General features: G+C 36.0%; 1 protein-coding gene across 1 annotated transcript in view; it reads left to right on the top strand.

Annotated features, from left to right (window-relative positions):
* LOC136030715 (kinesin-like protein KIF20B) overlaps positions 1-19,300 on the top strand; it is a 66,955-nt gene extending 47,655 nt beyond the window's left edge. The window contains exons 10-13 of the mRNA XM_065709787.1: positions 370-1,956; positions 7,172-7,386; positions 10,173-10,300; positions 18,902-19,300. Of these exons, the coding sequence (XP_065565859.1) occupies positions 370-1,956; positions 7,172-7,386; positions 10,173-10,300; positions 18,902-19,167 (2,196 nt within the window). The 3' untranslated portion in view covers positions 19,168-19,300. The remainder of the gene's footprint in view (positions 1-369; positions 1,957-7,171; positions 7,387-10,172; positions 10,301-18,901) is intronic.
* The last annotated feature ends 3,008 nt before the right edge of the window (positions 19,301-22,308 follow it).

The following is a 22,308-nucleotide window of genomic DNA, read 5'->3' as shown; positions in this document are numbered from 1 at the left end:
CTCTCCCCTTTTTTTCTTCTGGTTCTTCTGTTTGGTTTTAGTGATATTGTTTAGTTTAATAATACTTGGTCTCCCACTCTCACAGGCCAAAGAGCCTTTTTGGGGGGTTTAAAGGTTTGTAATTTTTCTATGTTTCCTCTGAATAAATTGATGGATTGAATGAAATTTAAACCCTTTTTTTTTTAAGGAGACGGTTCTAGATTTTATTCTTTTCTGTTATTAGATTTCTAGATTATTATTTAGAGGATTGTCACCCGTTAGGTAATCAGAGCCATAGGCAACGTGTTCCTCCTCTTCTTCTTCTGAAGTTCTTCTTCTTCCTATGAAGCTCCTCTTTTCGATGTCTTTAATTTTCTCCTACTATTTCAGGAACAAATTTCTGCAATGAAGCAACACCTGCAGGACAAAGACAAGCTAATAGAAGAGCTGAGAGAAGCCAGGGAAGATCTGAAGAAGAACTTTGAACTCCAATCTCTTGAAATAATTCAATTAAATGAGGAGCTTCAACACTTTCAACAAGCCCCAGAGATTGCCAAAACTAAGACTCCGAAGAAACCTTCAGGTTCTTCTACCAATCCCATTGAGTCAGAAAATCTTATCCGTCAGATGGGAAAACTCAACATCGAGTGTGCCGATCACAAGAATCAGCTTTTGGTAATTAGTGAAGAACGGGATTCACTTCTCAGGAGGTTAGCAGAAATGGAGAAGACAGATGTGGATCTAGACCGAATTTTAGGTGAAAAGAAGCAACTTGCTGACGGTATTGTCTCTTTAAAAACTGATTATGATATAGTTGATGCTCAACTTGCAGCTGCCTTATCCGACGTTTCACGTTTGAAAGAAGATATTACTAGATTGCAGACTGAAAAGGATACATTATCGAGGGAGAATGAACGACTTGCTAATATTGAGCATCAGCTTAACACAACCCTCACTGAAGTTACATCGCTAAAGGAGGATGCTGCTCGATTAAAAACGGAAAATGCACTACTTTTGGAAGATGTGTCACAGCTGAAGCAAGCTTTAAGTGATGTTTCAGCGTTGAAAGAGGAAATTACTCAGCTGAAGACAGAGAATGACAATATTCTGAGGGAGAAGGAAGAGCAGATTTTGAATGATGAGTCTCGCATAGTTAAAGCTCAACTTGCAGCTGCTTTATCTGACATGTCACTGTTGAAAGAAGAAATTGCTAGATTGCAAACTGAAAAGGATATATTATCAAAGGAGAATGAACGACTCGCTAATATTGAGCTTCAACTAAACATCACTCTCACTGAAATTACATCGCTAAAAGAGGATGCTACTCGATTCAAAACAGAAAATACACTACTTTTGGAAGATGTGTCGCAGCTGAGGCAAGCTCTAAGTGAAGTTTCAGTATTGAAAGAGGAAATTACTCAGCTGAAGACAGAGAATGACAATGTTCTAAAAGAGAAGGAAGAGCAAATTTTGAAGGATGAGTGTCGTCTCAAAGAAGCCTTACTTGAGGTGTCGTCTTTAAAAGAGGAAGCTGCTAAGCTGAATATGGAATGTAGTCGAATTTTAAAAGAAAAGGAAGAGACTGGAGATCTCCAGTCTCTTATATTGGATATGGGAAAGTCTTATATTGGAGATCTCCAAACAAAAATTAGTGACATGGAAATTGCTTCAGAATGCCTCAAGAAAGACGTTGAAGACAAAAGCCGCTTGATTGACACTTTAGAAAAGAAACTTGTCAATTTAACAGACAAAAAACGTGAAATTGTGAAGCAAATTGATGACTTAACGTCACTTCGAGAGAAAGTATCAAAATTAGAAAGTGAAAAAAATGAAATTTTAGCAGAAAAAAAGGAAATTTTAGCAAAATCGGGAAATGAAATCCATTCTCTCAAATCTGAAATCATCAGATGTGGTGAAAAGGATACGATACTAAGAGAAGATATAAGAAGACTGAATATAATCATTGACACTAATAAAGTAAGTGGAAAATTCTCTTCTCTCTTTATACTACCCACCAGTCAGGTCCTCGGAGTAGAAGGGTAGATCAGAGAATTTTCTTGTGAGAGGGGTTGGGGAGAGAAAAGTGAACGAATGCGCAGTTTTGGCTGCCATTTTCCAATTTTAAGGAGAAAAAATCTCTGGGGGACTTCAATAAGATTTTGTAATTGTAACACTTAACTGGTCTTTATCTAGCTACAAAACTATGTGCCCTAAGTGGGTAGTCAAGCTAGAGGAACCTAAACTGAATTAAAAAAAAAAAAATGTATTTTCTGATTAATACCTTCAGCTTTTAAAACGCTTTAAGATTGAGATGAAGTTTTGCATGTTGATATACGATTGGTATTCGTCAAAGTCAACCTTTGGCACCCCCTCCTCCACAATTCCACCACCAACTGTTTTTTGTTGCAAAGTAGGCATGTTGCTCTATTTTTAACTAGAAGGGTGCTTAGTCTGTCTTATTGAGTCAATTAATTAATTCATTAGTGTGTGTTCTTTTTTGTTTCTCCCTTCTTTTTCTAATTAATTTTGATTAAATTAAATCGAATTGATTAATTTAAAATAATTAATTTGATCAAGTAATATTTAATGCGATAATTTAATTGATTAGTCTTTGTTATTTTAAGTACTTAGTGATGCATAGAAGTTTAGTCTGTATTATTGAAGGGCACTCAGTCTGCTAGATTAGAGAACTGAAGTGGGCCTATGGCCCATTAAATGTATTTCTTTCTGAAAAATGTTTATTACCTAATCCTTATATGTAAATGTAACAATCATTTCGTCACTTTGAGATGCTTATCCAAGGGCACATCAAGGATTTTTGTGCGGAAGGGGTGGGGGTATTTGGGGGGGGGTACAAAAAATTAAATTTATCACAAATTTGTTTATATGCATTTTTGTTACTTTTTTAAGAGTTGAACAAAGTTTCGGAAGGGGGGGGGGGTCAAATCCGGTAATCCCCCTCGATATGGCCTTGTGCGTATCTTAATTTTTTTCAGTTCATTTGTTCTGTATTTGTTATGGCCTCAAGACAAAGAACGGTAGGAGTTTTTTTTTTTACCTAATTTCAAGTTCTATCGCGACTTCGATAAAAAAAATTTTTTTTTGTAAGTTTATTTCTGATTGAACTAAAGACATAATGGCGTAGTGTTGGTTATATTGCATTGTCGAAACCTAAGACGAGTCGAAATTATCATACGTAATAAAACATTCGCGGATGGCATACGGTAAAACATCTTAATAGTTCAACATCGTTTGATTCAGCTTTACTGCTACTGCTAAGAACTCACCGCAGAATAATGCCGCGTGAGGACAAAACAGCTACGCACGCCCCTCCTCCATCCCAACCTATTCAAAGCCTCCGTATATTACACCCTCCCAGGAAGTTCCCGTTTTCCTTAAATTTTTCCTTGCGACATCCTCCCAACCATATTAAGCTCAACCGGCTTTTCGTTTATTCCTAGATGGTTGGCCGAAAAGGGCAATCTTTGGTAAACTGGCATTCAGTCTCTCCCTTTAAACAACCACGTTGTCGATAACCCCAACCATTCTCTGCTGTTAGACGAAACAATTCTAATTAGGAAGTAGAATTAGAATCTAATTAGAATCGAATTAGGTATCAAGCAAATTGTCCGTGAAGCAATTGAAATAAAAAGAAAAATGCAATAATAACACATCCCAAAATAGAGATTTTTACGAGTAGAAGCTCAACCTTTGCACACAACATTAATTATTTGAAAAAGTATTTAATAAAGAATGAATTAAAATCGGAAGCCAATGAATATGAACTTGTTTCCAAAAGGAATACGAGATTAGAAGCACAAAGGGCCAATATTGAAATAAGGAGATTGCTCCAGTTCTTAATCAAATTAAGTAGCAGGAATGAAGAACTATCTTTTTCCGTCTTGACTGAAACCAAGATGAGGTGAGGAAGCTGAGACTCTTCTTCAAAACTTATTTTATGATTTTGGTTTAAAATTTATTTTATTGATAAGATTTTTGGAGCAAGTCTGTTTTCTTTTATTTATTTGTATTGTATTTAGCCCCTGACAGCTGTTGCTTACGTAGTCGACACACCCGCGTTGGTTGTATTCACTCTCTTCCCAAATTTCCTCGTTATCTTCTCTTTTTGTGTGTGTGTGTAATACAAATGCTGCTTGGAATATATAAGTAATACTTAAAATGGAATAAGTAAAACTAGCATTATAAACATGCCCTCTTTTCCAATTAAAAAATTGTATTTGTTAATAATGATCAACTTGCGTAACTTAAAGCCCTTGCACCGCAGGCTGGGGGGGGGGGGGCTAGTCAACTCAAAAAGCATAGCTATTTGAACTTTGGACTATTTTGGACAAAATGGCTATCTTAAAATTTTGATTGGATGCATTTGGGCAGACAAGGGTGTAGGGGGTTTGACTCTAAAAACACTCTTAAAACATTTATAATTCCATACTTAAAATAATGCTAGTTTTACTTATAGTGCTTATTGCTTAATGATATTGAATGGCAATTAAAGAAACTAAATCTGGGTTCATTCTATTTGATGCCTTTTCAAAAGTTAATTGCTTGCCAGGTCTGCTATCATCTGACATTTTATTAGGTTGCCAAATATTATGATGTAAAGGTGAAAAATCTGTACTAATAAGTTCATTACAATTGGGGCTCAAAAAGTTCCTCTCTATTGAGGGCTAATTTTTTGTGTATATTTTTTATTTCGGCTGCTCTGAAAACTTTTAATAGACCTTTAACAGAAACAATCATGGAGATATTTTCAAACAAAATAAAATGATGTAGGTTGTCCTACATTTGTTTGGCCGAGGCAGAATACAAATTCTCGGGCCTTTAGCGTGGCTTGTCGATTTTTCGATTTAAGAATTGCATTCTAACAACCTTTCTCATAACTTGAAGTGGGTTCTACCAATATAGAGACGATGGCAAGAACAGGGTATCCAGTAAATACCACTCCCCTGCATGGGGCTGCTTTTGCCCTTCCCATAGTTGTAGATGTTGTATAGTTTATCTGAGCTACTGAATGCTTTTAAGAATCTTTTTCGGTGGGTCTCCCAGTTTTGGAAAATAGGGCAAAATTGTAAAATATTTCTTTTTGACTCCCAATTTTGACTGCAATGCTTTCAATTAGAGATTGTGTTGTTTTAGTATCTTTTACTGCTTTTTTAACCTTTTCTCTATAATGATTCCAGTAAATTTATTGGATGTCCATCAAACAGTACGTGGTGACAAATTGTAAGTAAAGAGGGACGTGGTTCATTAGTAACCGAAACTCTAAAAAATCAGAATTTTGATACCGATAGATATATCAAAGAATCGGTTTATTACTCTGATGACAAGTATATAAAGTTCATTAAGTTTAGTGTTACACATCAAGGGCTACGAGCCTGAGAAAATGTGTGTTTTTTTCGATCAAAATTTTGAGATCGCTATTTTCTTCACCATAGTTGAAAGGTCCAATAAAACGTTATCTTTGGACTTTACATGGCCCCCAATAACACCAGGGGAAAGGTGTTTAAGTTTTAAAATTTCTCCATTGCTTACGCATAGTATTTGGTTTTGGGAAGTATGTATACATTTTTTTGGGGGGGAGGAATTTCCAGTTTGGGTTTTTTCCACAGGAGAATTTTGCAAGGATGGGGGAGTTTCCAGAGGGAGAATTTTACACTGAGGGAATTTGCCAGAATTCCAATACAAGATTCTTTTTATACCTCTTGCTTTGTCTTTTTTATCTCAATTTAACTCTTGGAGTTGTTAAGGGTAATTGTCCGGGGTAAATTTTCACCGGGATTAAATCGTCTAGAGGATATTTTCGTGGGAAGGGGAATTTCTCCGTGGAGGGGGCCAGATTTCCTGGGATTATTTAAAAAAACGATGAGAAATTAAATATAGAAAATACAAGTTTTTCGAACTAAAAGTAAGGAGTAACATTAACGTAAAACGAACAGAAATTAATATGTATATGAGGAGTCTTGCCCTCTTGTCAATACCTCGCTCTTTGCGCTAAAGTTTTAATTTAGTCCCAATTCTTTAAGAACGACTCCTGAGGCACAAGGGTCGTTTAATCAGAACTGAGGCACAAGGGTCGTTTAATCAGAACTGAGGCACAAGGGTCGTTTAATCAGAACAATAAGAAGCTTTTTTAAAGGTACTAAAAAATCTTAGTGTAAATAGTGAGATGTCGAGGAGGGGTCAATCCCTTTCATATACGTAATAATTTGTGTTTGTTTTAAGTTTTAATGTTGCTTCTTACTTTCAGTTGAAAAATTTGTTGTTTTTTTATTCAATTACAAAATAGTATGTCCTTTATGCACTCAATTTCTGAGAGGTGTGCTTCACAGAATACCCGTATCGTACAATCAACCAAGGAGATGACCACTCCTTTTTTTGCAAAGGGGGGGATAAAGAAATATCTATCATATTGTATGGGTTTTCTACATTTTGAAAACTCAAGGCTTGGGGACTTCTTGAAAATTATAAGATCTTAATTTAAGCCGCTTAATATAAGCCCCTGTGCCAATTCAGATAGAGCTTTAAGTACGTACATTTCATAGAAATGCGTACATTATAGGCATGGAAGTTACAAGTCGTTGTGTTATTGTTAGTTCGAAGAAGAGGTGGTCTTGGTATGAAGTTTTACAAACGAGATATGTTAAAGTATCAATTGTACGACCAGCATTTGTATAAAATACGGAAATATTAATTTTTCCCTTCTAAAGGAAAAAAAACAAAGGGAATGAAAAACAAAAAGAAATTTTAAAGTTAAAAAAAAAATTTTGTCTGCAAATGCACTAAAGAGTAGGAAACAAACCCTTGCAACCAGAAAAATGTAGAATTTAAAAATAAAAACGGAAGTGTTAGCCAGTCATTAGATATTTATTTCTATTAATGGAAAAATTTCTTTATCATTGCCCTATTCATTTAGGGTCTTAAAAAATGTCGGTTTTTCCATGTAACAGGGAAAAAATTACTTTTCAACTTGCCTACATTTTCATAATTGATACAGAAAATCTGACTGTCTAAATACAATACAATATTCTACTGAATTTATAATAGAAAAAAAAATTCTGCTGAAAGAGCCAACTAATAAAGAAATATTTTCAATTCTTTACCATTTCTCTCTTGTTTTACTTCATTTCGTGTTATTTTTTGTACTTATTCGAATGTATGAATTTATTTTCTCTAGGAACAGCTTCAGGAATCGAAGCACAAAGCAGAGACTAGTGAATCAGACGTTGCACGGCTGAAGAGTCTCGTTTACAAAATCGACAAAAAGATCACATTATCCCCTGAGGAACTCCTCTATTTTCGAGAGGTAACAGAAACCGAGGAAGAAACCGACAATTTTATGAGCATATCCATGCTGCCGAGTGACATCTCTATAAGAGTTACCAAACCGAGGTTCTTATTCTTTTTTTTAATAGATTATTCTAGGCACTTTCGTAAAAGATTTTTTTTTTCGAAAATAGGTAAATTTGGGATTTCGTAAGATCGAACTCGTAGTAATTCATATAAAATTATTTTATGCATAACTATTTTAAGGTACAATGAACTTGGTAATTTTACGAAAGAGCAGTAATTAGTTTTATATATATATATATATATATATATATATATATATATATATATATATATATATATATATATATATATATATATATATATATATATATATATATATACATATATATATATATATATATATATATATATATATATATATAAATATATATATATATATATATGTGAAAAAATTTAAAATTGAAAATAAGTGGAACTACCCATAAGTGGGACTACCAGTAAGTAAACAAAGATTGAAATATTTAAACCGTTCAAACACGTGGAGCATTGAAAGTAAGTGTAAAACTACAATACTGTAAATCACAAAACAATGTATAGGCGTTTCTCAAGCGACGAAATTGCCAAGTTTTAGTTCTAGTTTTGAAAGTTTTGCGCTTTGGATTCATCAGCATTTCTCTCCATAATTGCTTCAGTTCTTACAGAAAATTGTATCCGTCAGAGGAAGGTCTTAAAGGGACTGATTTTACAATTGATCTATTAGTAGGGGAGGAAGAGGAGGATAAGATTGCTCAGAAAATATGGTTCATTCTAAAGGCGGTTTTATATCTTACCTTTATCTTTTTCTTCTTTATTCTCCGACTAACCAATTTCCTTTTGTCTTTTCTGAGGAATTTTTTGGAAAGTTTAGGAAATTTTTGGAAATTGAATTGAGTGTGGGTTTTCTGTCCAATGTATATTTTGTGTTTTTGAATAATTTTTGCATGTAAAGTGAACCGACGAATTTTGAAATGGATTTCATTTTATCGTCATGTACTTTCTTTCTAACTTATTCTTTAATATATTATTTGTAGTTTTTTTAAACCTTTTTTCTTCTTTTATGGCTTATTTCTTTTTTTTTCTATGATCTACATATGGTTCTGTGAAGGAACAGCGTGTGTTTCTAGGACTTTTGACAGAACTAGCGGAGATTTTACCAAATTTTAATGTATCACTCAGATTTTCTGAGGTTTTATTACAAGTTTTTCGGTAGGCAGCCACGATTAAAGGCAGAAAAAGCCTCAAAACTTGGAGAATAAAAAAAAAAATCACAAAAAAGCTTTTCTTACTATTTTGGATTATGGTATTGGTAACGTGAATACACCCATTGGGATTGAAGAGGTCTTCTCTCATCTTTTTTTCTTTCTTTTTTTACTCCCTTCTCTCGAACCATCTAGTGAATGGTTAAATACTTTCTTTTTCAAAGATTTAACTTCTAGTGAGAATGTCTTGTGAAAACCTTAACTAACGATTTATATGGACTTTAAAACTCAAGCTCTAATGATCGTAGACTTTTGCAATATTCAGTCGTACACGAGGGGTAAAGGGGCCTTCGCGTATGGACGCCAAAATTTTAAATCTCAGTTCTTATATTGATCGTTTACTTCACCTTGTTTTACTGATTCTCCCCCCCCCCTCTCCCATCTCAAAAAGGAATGCGTGCTAAATCTCCGGGCAGGACTACTAAAAAACATAGCTTAATTGACAGTAATTTAAAATATAATAATAGTATATCACAATATTAATTCTATGATATTATATAAATTTGGAATCGATGAACATTGAAATAAAAAGTGCGTAACCGATGAAAATTCAAAAATTAAGTGATAAGCTCAAGTATAAAAATGTGTAACATATTCATATGTAGTTTACATGTCTGAGGAGGGTAAGAGGATGAAAGAGTATGGGTAACTTACAAAAATGGGAACTGCCGCTAGTGTCGACAAAAAAAAATCAACGTGATCTAACGTTTGGTGACAATTGGCTTTTTCTTCTTTTTTTTTTAGTGTATTAATGAGAATAATTATTTATTGTGTGTAATTGGTAAAAATTAGTGTAGTAATAAGCGTCTGATCTCAGTTTCTGACAGAAAGCGATTACAACGACTGAAGAAATGCCAAGCCAAGCGAAAAGCTAGATGGCGTTGATTTTCCTGCCGACACTAGTGCCAGTTTCCACTCATGAGTTACCCACACTCTTTGAGGGGAGGGGGATCAGAGCTAGTAAACCCCTTTGAAACGACTATTTAAGCGTGTACAATTTGTTTTGATTCTAATTCACTATTCCGAAAAAAAAAAGTTTAGTTGCTCTAATGATTTGATCTAGTTATATGCAGTTAAAGTTAAAATTTGAAGCAATCCCACCTGATCCCCCTAAATATTCTCTTAGTGTTTCAACTTAGTACCTCTTAACATGTTGCAGATATATCTTTTTGACAACTGGATGCAATCTGTGTCTTCTGGTTTTTAGCACCATGTATTCCATATATGATCAATTAATTATGACTAAATCTTTTTTTTATTTTTCTTGTCTAAAAACATTTTATTTGAAGGAATTGAAAAAAAAATCTTTAACTTGTTTTATGCAGTTAACGTTAAAATTTGTCACTTTTGATCAAAATAGCAGATAGATGATGTTCCACGTTCGTAACATCTGAAATCTTCAGTCTACAGATCGTAATACCAACCGATATTGTTCTTTACTGTTAATTGGAAGCTTTTTTCAATTAAGTTATTACAGCTTGGAGGTTTTCAGTGTCAGATTTACTTTATTATCGTTTCTTTATTATTTAAACCTCCAATAAAGTCTGGAATTTTGATAAAATATCTGAAATTCTTTCACTTCTACAGCCCTGCTCGTGATTCCTCCAAGAGTGGCAGCAAACCCTCTCGTGGTGATGAAGGAAAACGCGGTAGACGAACTAAGACACCGACCCGGAAAGCAATTGAAGCAGATGATGAACTCATACCTCCCACTGGTTAGTTATCTTGTTAATGTACGTAGGAATATAAAAAGATATAAAGCCAGATTGGCTTATCATAATAAAGCTGTAGATTAAAACTTTGAAAAAAGAACGTGTGAAAACCTGGCAAATCAAACAGTTCGTGGTAACGAACGGTAGTAAGGAGCGGCCCGGCTCAATAGTAACCGAAACGCTAAAAAACGGAATTTTGATACCAATAGTTACATCAGAAGAATCGTATTTTAATGGTCATTTGAAATATATAAGTTTCATATTTAATCTTGAGAAGGAGGAGTTGAGTTGAGGAGAGCTGTTCCCTCCTCAACGCTTTGCTCTTTAAGCGTTTTACTGTTTTAAAAAGTAGAGTTGAGAGAAAGAGTCAAACTTTAGCGTAAAGAGCGGGGCGTTGAGGAGGGAAGAGCCCCTTTCATATATGGATTAATTTCTGTTCGTTTTAAGTTTTAATGTTGCTGCTTACTTTCAGTTAAAAAAAACTAGTTTTTTTTTAATTTAATCAAAACGTTGAAACGAAAGTTTTGCCTGTATGCAGCACGGAATCCTCAGCGTTGAGAAAGTAAGAATTTGAAACACATTTGATTGATCAGTATTGATTCAGAGTTCAAGGTGTGAGGACCTATATTTGGATTGAACCTATCACTAATATTTGGTACAGGATTATCGTCTCTACCTGACATATAGCCAATTTTTTCATAATAATTAATTCAGTGTCCAAAGAATTATAAATAAGCGGATTATTTTCAGACTTGAGTGAAAATTCCCTTGGGAACAGTGATTTCTCTTATCGATTTTTTCGTGAACTATATATGATATAGGTCAGGATTAAGCAGTTGCAAAAATAATTATAATTTCCGATATTATAGACGATTGCGTTACGATAAAGGTGAGAGGAGAAAAGTAAGCAGAAGGGTGGGGGAGAGCTGTTTGCAAGAGCCGTGGTACCCGCCGGGCTTGTCCCTTAAATTGCGGGGACAAGGTAGGCAGCCTCCAACGCTTCCCTTACTTCTCTCGCAAGTGAACCTTCAATCTAGAGAAAATGGGAATTGGCAATTGGTGCGAAAATGAACTTTTCTACAATCCTATCCTGTGCTTTGTACAGAAAAATCTTGCAAAAGGAGTTTCGCCTGATACGATAAAAGAGTACTTGGCCGATTTCTTCGAGTCTTCTTCTCTTGGTGAGACCCGTAAATTGCTTTTTTTAAATCTTTTTCCGAATGAAGTCCCATCGAAGCGCGTAGGAGCCAATGCTGCATTAAACTGTGCTTCGGACATTATTTCTTCGCTTGTAAAGTGCGATTCCCAGAACATAAAGCTTCCGGACTTTGTTATCAAATGTCCCAGCGAAGTGCCAATGATCCCTGTCGATGCCTTCAGTACCCTCAGTGCCAAGGTGAATTCTTGCCTTGAACAGCTGCGTGATATTGCGTCCAAGGTTACAGAGGGACAGTCTAAGCTTGTAGCCCCTACTCAAAATAAGAAAAAACCATCCTACGCTGTCGTTGTAAGAAACCCACCCCCGGAGCTCAGCGACCCTATCCTTCGCATGAAGAAGCTCGAAACGTTGGATGGTCACGACGGAATCATAAGTCTAAAATCTAAGCCACATAGCAAAAGCTGGGTTGTGATGGTACGCGATAAGCGCTCAGCCGACTCGCTTGCTGAAGCTGTTACTAGCTCCATCCCTAACGTTGGAGCCAGAGTGATTGATAAAAAGCCTTTAGCTGTGGTCCGGGATATACCCCATAATTATTCAAGAGCTGATTTGGAGGCCTCAGTGGAAGGACTTATTAGTGCTAGTCAAATCGGCGACTCTCGTACTTTTCGCCTCGAGTTTGTCGACAAAACCGCTCTGAATGCGGTTCTGGAGTCGGGAATCCGTATTGGATATGAAATTTTTCGCGCTAAGCCCTTTCAATCCATTCCGCGTCGATGCTTTCGCTGTCAAAGTACTGATCACCTGATTGGAGCTTGTCCCAGCTCACCAGCACATCCCAAGTGTTCCAGATGTTCTGGCCCTCATGTGAATTCCAAGGAAAACCCTTGCCAAGCCTCACCAAAATGTGCAAATTGCACTATGGAACACGTAAGTTTTAGCCTGAAATGCAAAGTTCTCCGATCGGCTCTCAACAATGCTAATAAATGAATGCTCAAACTCCGTTTAGCTTTGTTTCCCTTAATATTAATGGTACAAAAGACAAGGATCTACTGATAAGTGAGCTACTTGAAAATGATATTGTGTTTCTACAGGAGCACCTTCTCTCTAAAGTGAATGTTGATAGCCTAAAGCGTTCTCGGACCCATTATACCTTCTTGAGAGCCGCCCAAAAAACCCGTGGAAGACCATCAGGAGGTCTGGCCATCTATTTCAGACACAAGACTCAGCCGATATTATTGCAAAGCGACGCTAACATCTTAGCGATAAAATGTGGTGATACCGCATTTATAAACATTTATTTCCCCTGTAATAAAAAGACTGTGCAGTCATTGTCTAGTTTTTCACAAGCATGTAATCGCCTACGAACACTACTTAGCGACCTTTCAAAACAAAATACCAAATGGGTTCTCGCCGGTGACATGAACACTGACTTATTATCTAATTCCGACCGATCTGAAATCTTTCTCGATTCACTACCTGGAGGATTCCATCTTGCTGATAAAGATCTTCTATTTACTTATATTCACAATCGTGGTGGTCTTACTTCCAACCTTGATCATGTAATTGTGTCAGATTCAACTCTACTTTCATCAATAGTTCATGTGGAAGACTCTAAAATCGACGACGATCATTTACCAATCACGTGCCAACTATCTTGCTCCATGGCGACCTCTGTGCAACGTAACTCTCCCAAGTGGTTCTCAAAGTTAAATTGGGAAAATACCAATGTTCCACTTTATGTATTGACATTGTCCCAGTTATTATCATCTATTAAAGTGCCTTTCCACTTATTGCAAACATCTGTATCTACAACTTCAACGCGGATAGATATCAACTCGTATTATCAGCAAATAGTGTTCTGTCTAAAGTCTGCCGCTAAAACAGCTGTACCCTCCGAGTGCGTGCGAACGGGTACTCGCAATCCCTTTTGGAAAGTTGATCCTAAAGTGAAGATAGCTAAACAAAAAGCTAAGTTCTGGCTCCGTATGTGGATAGCCTGTAATCGTCCTTCTTCTGGTTCAATACATCAAATAAAACAGAAAACCAAACGAGAGTACAAATATTCCCTGCGTAGAGCGAGACTAAATGCCTGGGATGGTCCTTGTGACAAGAAATCCTGGGATCGTGTTATAAACAGTGTTAAGTGTTCACCTCCAATTAATTCGTCTCTTCGGCTATGTGACTTCGTTTCTCATTATAAAAATATTTTGCTTTCGTTTAATATTAATCTCCAAAATCATTTTACAAAGCTTGTAAACTCAATCCTCCCAATTCGTATCAACCAATCTCAAGTGTTGTCGGTGGAATCTGGTGTCATACTCCGAGCTCTTATGCAAGTGAATAAGTCTGAGTCTCTCGATAGTGATGGTCTTTGCTTCAAGTTTTTTGCTTATGATTGTCCTGAACTGCTGAAGCATTTGCAATTATTGTTTCAGATGTGTTTGGCACAGTCCGTTGTGCCAGATAGTTTTTTGTCCGGTTGTATATCTCCCATAGTCAAGAAAGGTAAGGACCCCAGTGCTTGCTCTAATTATCGTCCTATCACTGTGTCTTGTTTTGTTAGTAAGCTATTTGAATATGTATTGCTACCGGCCATTAACTCCAAGTGCAATTTTACACCCTTCCAGCTTGGTTTTAGAAAAGGTATGGGCTGTTTTCAAGCTCACCATATTGTGGGTCGGCTAATGAAACAAGCTGTTGCTCAAAAAAGTCCCCTGTATTGTTTGACTGTTGACATATCTAGTGCTTTTGATAATGTAATTCATTCAAATGCTTTGTTTTCTCTAGCAGCCTCGGGTGTTAACCTTTCTATTGTTTCCGTGCTTAAGTATTGGTATGCTAATTCTTCAGTTAGGGTGAAGTGGAATGGTACGGTAGGGGAGTATATTCCTGTTAAAAAAGGCGTTAGGCAAGGTGCCGTGTTATCCCCGAGCATTTTTAAATGTGTTTTAGCTTCGTGTCTCCAACGTCTTCAACCGTCAATTTTTTACAATGATAATTTAGGCATTAGTCACGTTGCATATGCTGATGATGTTCTGCTTCTTAGCCGGACAAAAAATAGCCTAATTACCAACTTCTACCGGCTTTCAGCCGCACTATCCACAGTAGGCCTTTCAGTTAATGCCTCCAAATGTGAGTTTTTGTGTTTTGGGAGTCCTCCACCAGCATCACCTCTTTGCTTGGGTTCTTCAACTATACCATGTTCAGCAAGTATTAAATGGTTGGGTCTCTCTTTTTTTCACGTCACTTTCGTCTACTTGCTCCGCTATTACGTCCAGCGTGCTGAAAAGTATGCGGGTTGGATACGCGAAAATTTCACCAAATCGTGGTCGGTATAACCGAAATGGACTATGCCGTCTTTATTCTAGTTTTTGTGCCCCTGCTGTTTTTTATCTTTCTGGTTTTGCTTTCCTCCTTCGCAAGAAGGATACAAAGAAAATACGCTCAGGATATTTTAAGTATTGCAAGTATTTGCTGCGTCTGCCTCGGTGGTATCGGAATCATACAGTCGTCTCTAAATTTGACATCGTTGATGCGCCCTCGCGACTGAAACATTTATCTAAAGATATATGTTTTAAAACTCGGCAAATGGTCGGTGTTTTTGACCCTCTTTGGCCATTTTTTGATTGGAGGTAATTTATTTATGTTGTATGTCGTTATGCTGCTATGTTATTTATGTTATTATGTTTTTTGTCTTGTTTTTTCTTTTTTTGTGTGTTTACTCCACAGTTTAATGTACTTTGTGGGTTATAAATAAATTATTATTATTATTATTATTTAAAAAAGAAAAAGAAGAATTTGTCTTTGATTTTAGATTTTATTTTCATTTTTAATTTGTTTTCTTTTAATAATACTTTGTTACACTTCATGCGGTATTTTTTTTATAAGGTAATGCGTTCTTTGGAAGTATTTCTACCGTTCCGAATTGTTCCAGAATAAATATTTTCTTACCAACCCGGCTACCCAGATGTACTGTACAAAAATGTGTTTTCAGGCTAAAGACGGTCTCGTGTTTATTCAAAAAATCCGTATTTCACGCCAGTTAAACGCTCTTTTTGAGCGTTTTTTAAGGTTAGCTGTTAAACTTGAGCGATTTTCTCATTTTCTTGGATTGTTCTATTTTTGAGACTTGTGGACTTACTAGTTCATTTAATATGCTACTTGATAGTTTGACAAGCAAGTTATCTTTATTCATTGTCAATGTTTTAGAAATTTAAAATAACTTGCCAAGAATACTCAACCTTTTCCGCGAAAAAGCCAGCTTATCGTTTATTCGAATACGCCCTTAAAACGCTTAGAATTGTTCAACGGATCCTTAAAAACAGCCTGAAACTAGAAAACTTGTGATTGTTCCTCCCTTTTTGTATGCAATTTTTTCAAAATAAATGTTCTTTGAAATTTCGTCTTATTTTCTAAAAATTAAAGCGTCACATTTCTTTAATGTCATTCTAGTTATCCGATTTTCAAATCGAAACTTTAGCCTCTCTAGAGTTTTATGTGGCTGTCAAACTTGAGAGTTTTATTTACTTGTCCAACTTCTAATCGTCAAATTATCTTTCTAGCTGATTTCGGGCCCACCCCCCTCCTCTACCCTGAAATCACCCTTTAGTTTCTAGGCACTTCTTATTCAAGGCTGCTCAAAATTATTCGTAAACAAACTATTATCATTTGGTCCCCTAAATGTTTTGTTGCTCCCCCGCAAAAAAAACTGGTATCTCTGGTATAAAGCTGATTGTAGATTTCATTTTGTAAATATTCGTTCGCGAAGTAAAAATATTAACTTCTAAATAGTCAAAAACAAAAATTTAAACTTTTTAGAAATGGTAATATTGACGGGAATAATACTCGGTTGGCAACAGTGCTAACGAGAACACTCAAGGCTAAAGAGTATAACTAAGATAAGAAATTCAAGCCCGCAAATATGTTAAACTGACAAGATTGCCAAATCGGTTGCCTTTTGGGGTTTTTATTTTCTCTCTTTTTCATGGAGTTTAATAGAGCCTTATTGAATTGTTTTTGACAGGGGAACTTAATCAGCGGTGGTCTTCTATGACATTTATATTCTCTATTGAGAACAAAATAGAAAGGGTATGTGCAGTAAGTCAAAATGTGTTATATTATGCTGTTAGAAAAGCAGAAACATTGAATAGAAATAGAAAGGGTATTCTATGACATTTATGTTCTCTATTGAGAACACAATTGAAAGGGTATGTGCAGTAAGTCAAAATGTGTTATATTATACTGTTAGAATGTATAGGAAAGCAGAAAAAGCGAATAAACTGGAAAAACGCCAATCAGGTTTTATTTTTTTCTCTCTCTCTTATTAGTTAAAAGTTGTTTGTACAAATAAAAAAAATTGAACCTATTAGACAAAGCAAAGACAATTCTTGATATGAAAAGCGTGTGTTCACAACTGCCTATGCAAGCGAGAAAACACATTCTAACCTATTTTGAAAAAAAGCCCTTCAAGTATTTTGATTACCAATTAAAATACAAAAGAACTTTTCCTGTGTTATATTTCTACATGATTTGAGGAGAGAAAAATTCATCAGAAATATTCGGATATATAGAAGTATTATTTTATATATTGTATATGTCTATATATTCTATATATATCTATATATAGATATATCTATATATAGATATATCTATATATAGATATATCTATATCTATATATTCTATACCCAGGGCCGGATTTGAAGCTTTAACGCTACTTGGCCCGAGCTTTTTTGCCGCTCCGTTTTTATGAGATTTTGAGCCGTCCTGGCCGAGTGGGTTGGTGCGCTGGATTCGGGATCCCTTGTCTGAGAGGACACGGGTTCGAGTCCCAGTGTACCCATTTTCTTCAGTTAGGGACGGGGGTCAGTGGCGAGACTCTGTAAGCTTAGCCAGAGTCGACCCAGCTCTAAATGGGTACCTGGAGAAATCTGGGGAAGGTAAACAGGAAGGGTGTGCGAAAGCACAGGTTGGCTGGCCCCCAACCCCCCATTGCACTTCCTGGCTGAAGGGCCAAGAAACGGAGATCAGCACCGCCGGTAAGGACTGTAAAGTCTAATGCCGTATCCTTTACCTTTACCTTCTTTCTTTTTTATGAGATTTTTGGGGAAATACCCGAAAATTCTGAGATAGTGGAACCACTGAACACAACAGAACGGATGAGCCAAAAATGATGAAAGAGGGAGTTGTGGTCACGGAATTCACAGAAAAGTGGCCACGGAATTCCTATGTTGTTTTAAATCATTTTTCTGAGAATAGGCAGTGCCACGATGGAGTGCACCTGGCACCTGGACGATAAATAACATCAGTCCCGTTTTTGCTAAGAAAAAATCACTCAGTGTTGATCTGTTGCGCCCCCTGGTATTTTGCGCCCCTAGACCGGGCCTAGTGTGTCTATTGGTAAATCCAGGCCTGTTTATACATATATATAATATATCATCTCTACAAAGAGTGTATATCCTATGCATAGAATAGGGTTGGACGCATACGGAGGGCATCGGGGTCAAACCTTACTCTTGAATTTCTAACTTATCTGGAATTTCTGGGCACTTCTAATAGATGAAAACTTTCATTTATTTGTTATTTTTTTTCTAGAGAAATTGCCTACGCATTTTTTTTTTGGTACCCGACTGACTGACCGTACCTCAAAAAGTAGACTGTATGAAAAACATGGCTCGATCACGCTTTCTAGGGCTATAATGAGAGAAAAGTTAAGATGGCTAGGGCACGTTCTGCGGATGAAGGATGACAGATTGCCGAAGATAGTCCGTTTCGGCCAACCGTCTAGGACTAAACGGAAAGCAGGTCTTATCTGGTTGGGGTGGGAGGGTGTCATAAAGAAATATTTAAGGGAAATAGGAACTTCCTGGGATGGTGTAAAGAAGGAGGCTTTGAATAGGTTGGATTGAGCAGGACCTTGCGTAGCTGTATTGGCCTCAGGCGGCTTGGAACTGCAAAGAGTTGTTAGTAGTAGTAGTATTAGTCTGGTTCAAATTATGGATAAATTCGTTTCTTGTCATTGGCCGCCCCTTAAAAAAAAACTTGTGTGCATATCTGTACGGACATGATCATTTAAAATGTTTTTGGTCCCGCCTTAACATGCTCAGTTTTTTAGGCGGGTTTGCAAAGTAGTGAATATGAACCTTTTTTCGTTTTTAAATGAGAAGATTGGAACTTAAAGGATAGAAAGGGCTGATATTGAGAGTCTAGAAGCTATTGTTTCTTTCCTTTTTTTAAGGATTATCAAGGACCTTGTTAGATTATTGACGGTGACAAGCTTAAGAGGTTTGTTTTGACTCAGCAAAAAGTTAGTAGCTTACTAACTAACTAAATGTAAAAAGTTGAACATTTATAATTGAGATAGGTGAAATAAAAAAAAAAAATAAAAAATAAATGATAATAATGAAGGCTAAACCTAAACTAATCTAGATTTTGTCGTTTCTAGTAAGACGTTTAAGACCAAGAAAAAAAAATGAAGAGGATGTTTCTAAAGTGGAAGCTAGTGAAGAAACGAAAGAAAATCAAGGCGATTCTACTATCGGAACAAGTGAATTCCCAGTTTCACCAACCCCAACCAAGAAACCCCTGGGTCAGGTCCCTAAGTCATCAAAGAAGCTATTCACTGCATCGTATGACCCTTTAGATTGTTCCCCGGTCTCTTCTGTCGCTGAAGAGCCGGCACACCGTCTAGTTGAGAAGAAACTGACTTGAAAAGCTTCTAAAAAGTGATTGTGATACACATGTGACTTCGTGCCAAAAGTGACTTTTATTGTTGTTGCATTGTTTAATTGAATCTGAATACGTGGAATAAAATATGATAATCTGTAACATTATTTTCTAATCTCTCGTCAGGAAATTCAGAGGCTAATTTCGTTGTTAAGTCCATTAAACAACTGGTAGAGAAAATTTAAAGACAAGAAACATTCTTTGTTTAGCTTTTAAATTGCTTATTGCCTGATGAGAAAAACTATTCTAAGTCTGGAGTCTTTATACTTATCCAGTATCAAATAAGTCAGTGTAATACGTACAAGTAAAATCTATACGTATAAGTCAATGTAACACGTATAAATAAAATCTATATGTATAAGTCAATGTAACACGTATAAATAAAATCTATATGTATAAGTCAATGTAACACGTATAAATAAAATCTATATGTATAAGTCAATGTAACACGTATAAATAAAATCTATATGTATAAGTCAATGTAACACGTATAAATAAAATGTCAGTATGTATTTCAATGCGTGTGCCGTGTATGCAATACTACACTGTTTATCCGAACGTCAAGAAATCTCAAGAAGTTGTTAAGTTCTTAAGTTCTTGAAGTTAAGTTAAGTTATTAGTTGTTAAGTTCTTGCAAAGATTTTAGGTATAAATACCAAAAGGCTCTCTTAATACTCTTTCTGTTGACTGAAATTTGAGATTCTGAACACAAATACTTGACAGTTACTTGTGTTCACATTATTCCCATTCTCTGGATATTGATTATTCAGAACACTCGATGTGTAAATTAATAATCCTGACCTAACTTTTGAAATATATTTAAATCTGAAATACGATTGTTTTTCTACATGTGAGAAAAATTTTTCAGGGGGAATTTTCCGTGGATGATTTTTCCAAAGGGGAGGGGGATTCGGAGTTGAAATTGCCTAAGGGGTGAATTTTCAAATACTTTTAAATTTTAAAAATACGATCGTTATTAAATCGCGGGGGGGGGGTGAAAGAAAGGAATTTTCCTTTCTTTAGAGATTGCAGCCACGCGCGACAGGTAAGCTAGAACAAATATAATATAGAAAATGCCTAACTTACGGCATAAAGTTTTAAAGAAAAAACCAATTTTCCGCAAGATTGTGTATATTGACGTGAAAAACTTAAAAACTAGACCAAGGTCAAAGTCTTCAGTGTGTTGCGAGATCAAGACTTGGGTTTTGTCCCGTTTTTTTTTTTTTTTTTTTTTTTTTTTTTTTTTTTTTTTTTTTTTTTTTTTTTTTTTTTTTTTTTTTTTTTTATGTCGCCGATCTCAGCTTATTCCTGGAAACTGGTAAGGGTCTAACCTGTGCGGTTTTTACAGAAAGTGTGGACCTCAGGCAGGATTGATGAATATGTCATTATATTTTGGAATGTTCTGCAGAACTCTTGCCTGGGGCCAAAAGGATGGTTTTTGCTTGTCCACGAGTTTCTGCTTTCGAGGGGAAAGCTCTGTTCTAGCAGGCAGGCACCACTTTCAAATTGAAAATGGACTAAAAACTATTAAGTGTTAAATAAATGTGGCAGTTACCCGGCCCCACAGCCAATATATCTTCTTTGAGTGATAAATAGAAAAATTGAGAGAAGCAAAAATGTGGCATTTCCCCACGGGTCCGAAAGTGCTGCCATCTATTGTTTCTACCCATTTCTGTTCGTAATTTCAGCTGAGTTTATCATTCGGTTTTTCGGACTTAGGATTGCGGTAGAGGAATGGTATCAGATGTACCTAATAAACTTTAAAAGTTCTCTCATTGCTAAAGAAATTGGAGCTTATCCTTTGCTCCTTTCTAAGTGGTGACGTTAGAAAGTTGGCCTACGGCAAAAATATCAACTTTTGAACTAAGACAGATAGAATTTAATTTTTTCAACGGCAATCGATAGCTCTTGATGAGCTGATCAAATTATATGATATCCATTTTTTGGTTCAAAAATTCCTTCATGAGGTATACCAGTTTGAAAGTTGCAAGGGGTTGACAACCTCAGTAGTAAGGTACGCACTGAAACGAAATCTAGGCCGATACAAATTGTGAGACATATAGAGGACTTGTAAGCAACAGTCGGCTGTTAGGTAATAATCACCTTCGGCAATAAGGGGTTGGCAGCTTTTGCTTGTCGGTGTATCTATTATTTGTTTCCAGTGTATTTGATGGTAAAGCCAATTTGGTTCCAGTGGTAAGACATGTAGGCGACTTGTAAGTAATGATCTGCTGTTAGGCTACAGTCAACTTCAACGATGGGGGGTTTGCAACTATGCTAGTTGGTGTACCCATTTATTTGTTTCCGGTGAACTTGATGTCTGTCACGGGAGAGGGACTTGTAAGTAAGAATCTGTTCGCTCTGGGCTAGATATTTGTGCAAATTGGTGCACATTGTATTCAATCTCTTTATATCTGACACAAGTAAGTGTTTACGCAACGGGTACAAACGATAACGTAAAACAATGAGGTAGTTTCGTAATAATTAGTGTCACCTATGGTATTTTAATCCTGAAAAGTTACAGATAGCTTTATAATACCAACTAGGTTATATTAGATATCGTTCCAAGTTTTTATCCGTCACGATTTCTACGATTGAAAGGATAAAGTTCAATTGGCTGCAAAGTCAATTTAGTCCCTTGTTTCGATGTTATTTTGTAGTTGTTGTTTTTTTCAACGTCGAGGAATAGCTTTTGGTCATGTGATGACTGATTGCGTTCTTGTTTGAACATACCGTTTTAAAAACTCCGATAGGCTGACAACTTTATCATTGAACTGATAGTGAAGAAACAAGCACAAACGAGAATATAAAACAATGAGATACTTTCGTAATAATTAATGGAATGTCATCTATGGTATTTTGATCCTGAAAAGTTAGGGATAGCTTTACAATACCAACTAGATTATATAAGATATTGTTCCGAGTTTTCATCTGTCACGACGTCTACGATTGAAAAGGATAAAGTTCAACTGGCTGCAAAGTCAATTTAGTCCCTTCTTTCGGTAATATTTTGTTGTTGTTTTTTCTACGCTGAGGAATAGCCTTTGATCATGTGATTAATGATCGATAGCGAAGAAACAAGACCAAAGTGTTGCTCTCGCAACACTTTTGACGGCGAAGCCGGAC

This window comes from Artemia franciscana, chromosome 8, assembly GCF_032884065.1.
Source record: "Artemia franciscana chromosome 8, ASM3288406v1, whole genome shotgun sequence".
In the NCBI taxonomy this organism is placed as follows: Eukaryota; Metazoa; Arthropoda; class Branchiopoda; order Anostraca; family Artemiidae; genus Artemia; species Artemia franciscana.
This window is presented reverse-complemented; position numbering and strand designations above follow the sequence as displayed.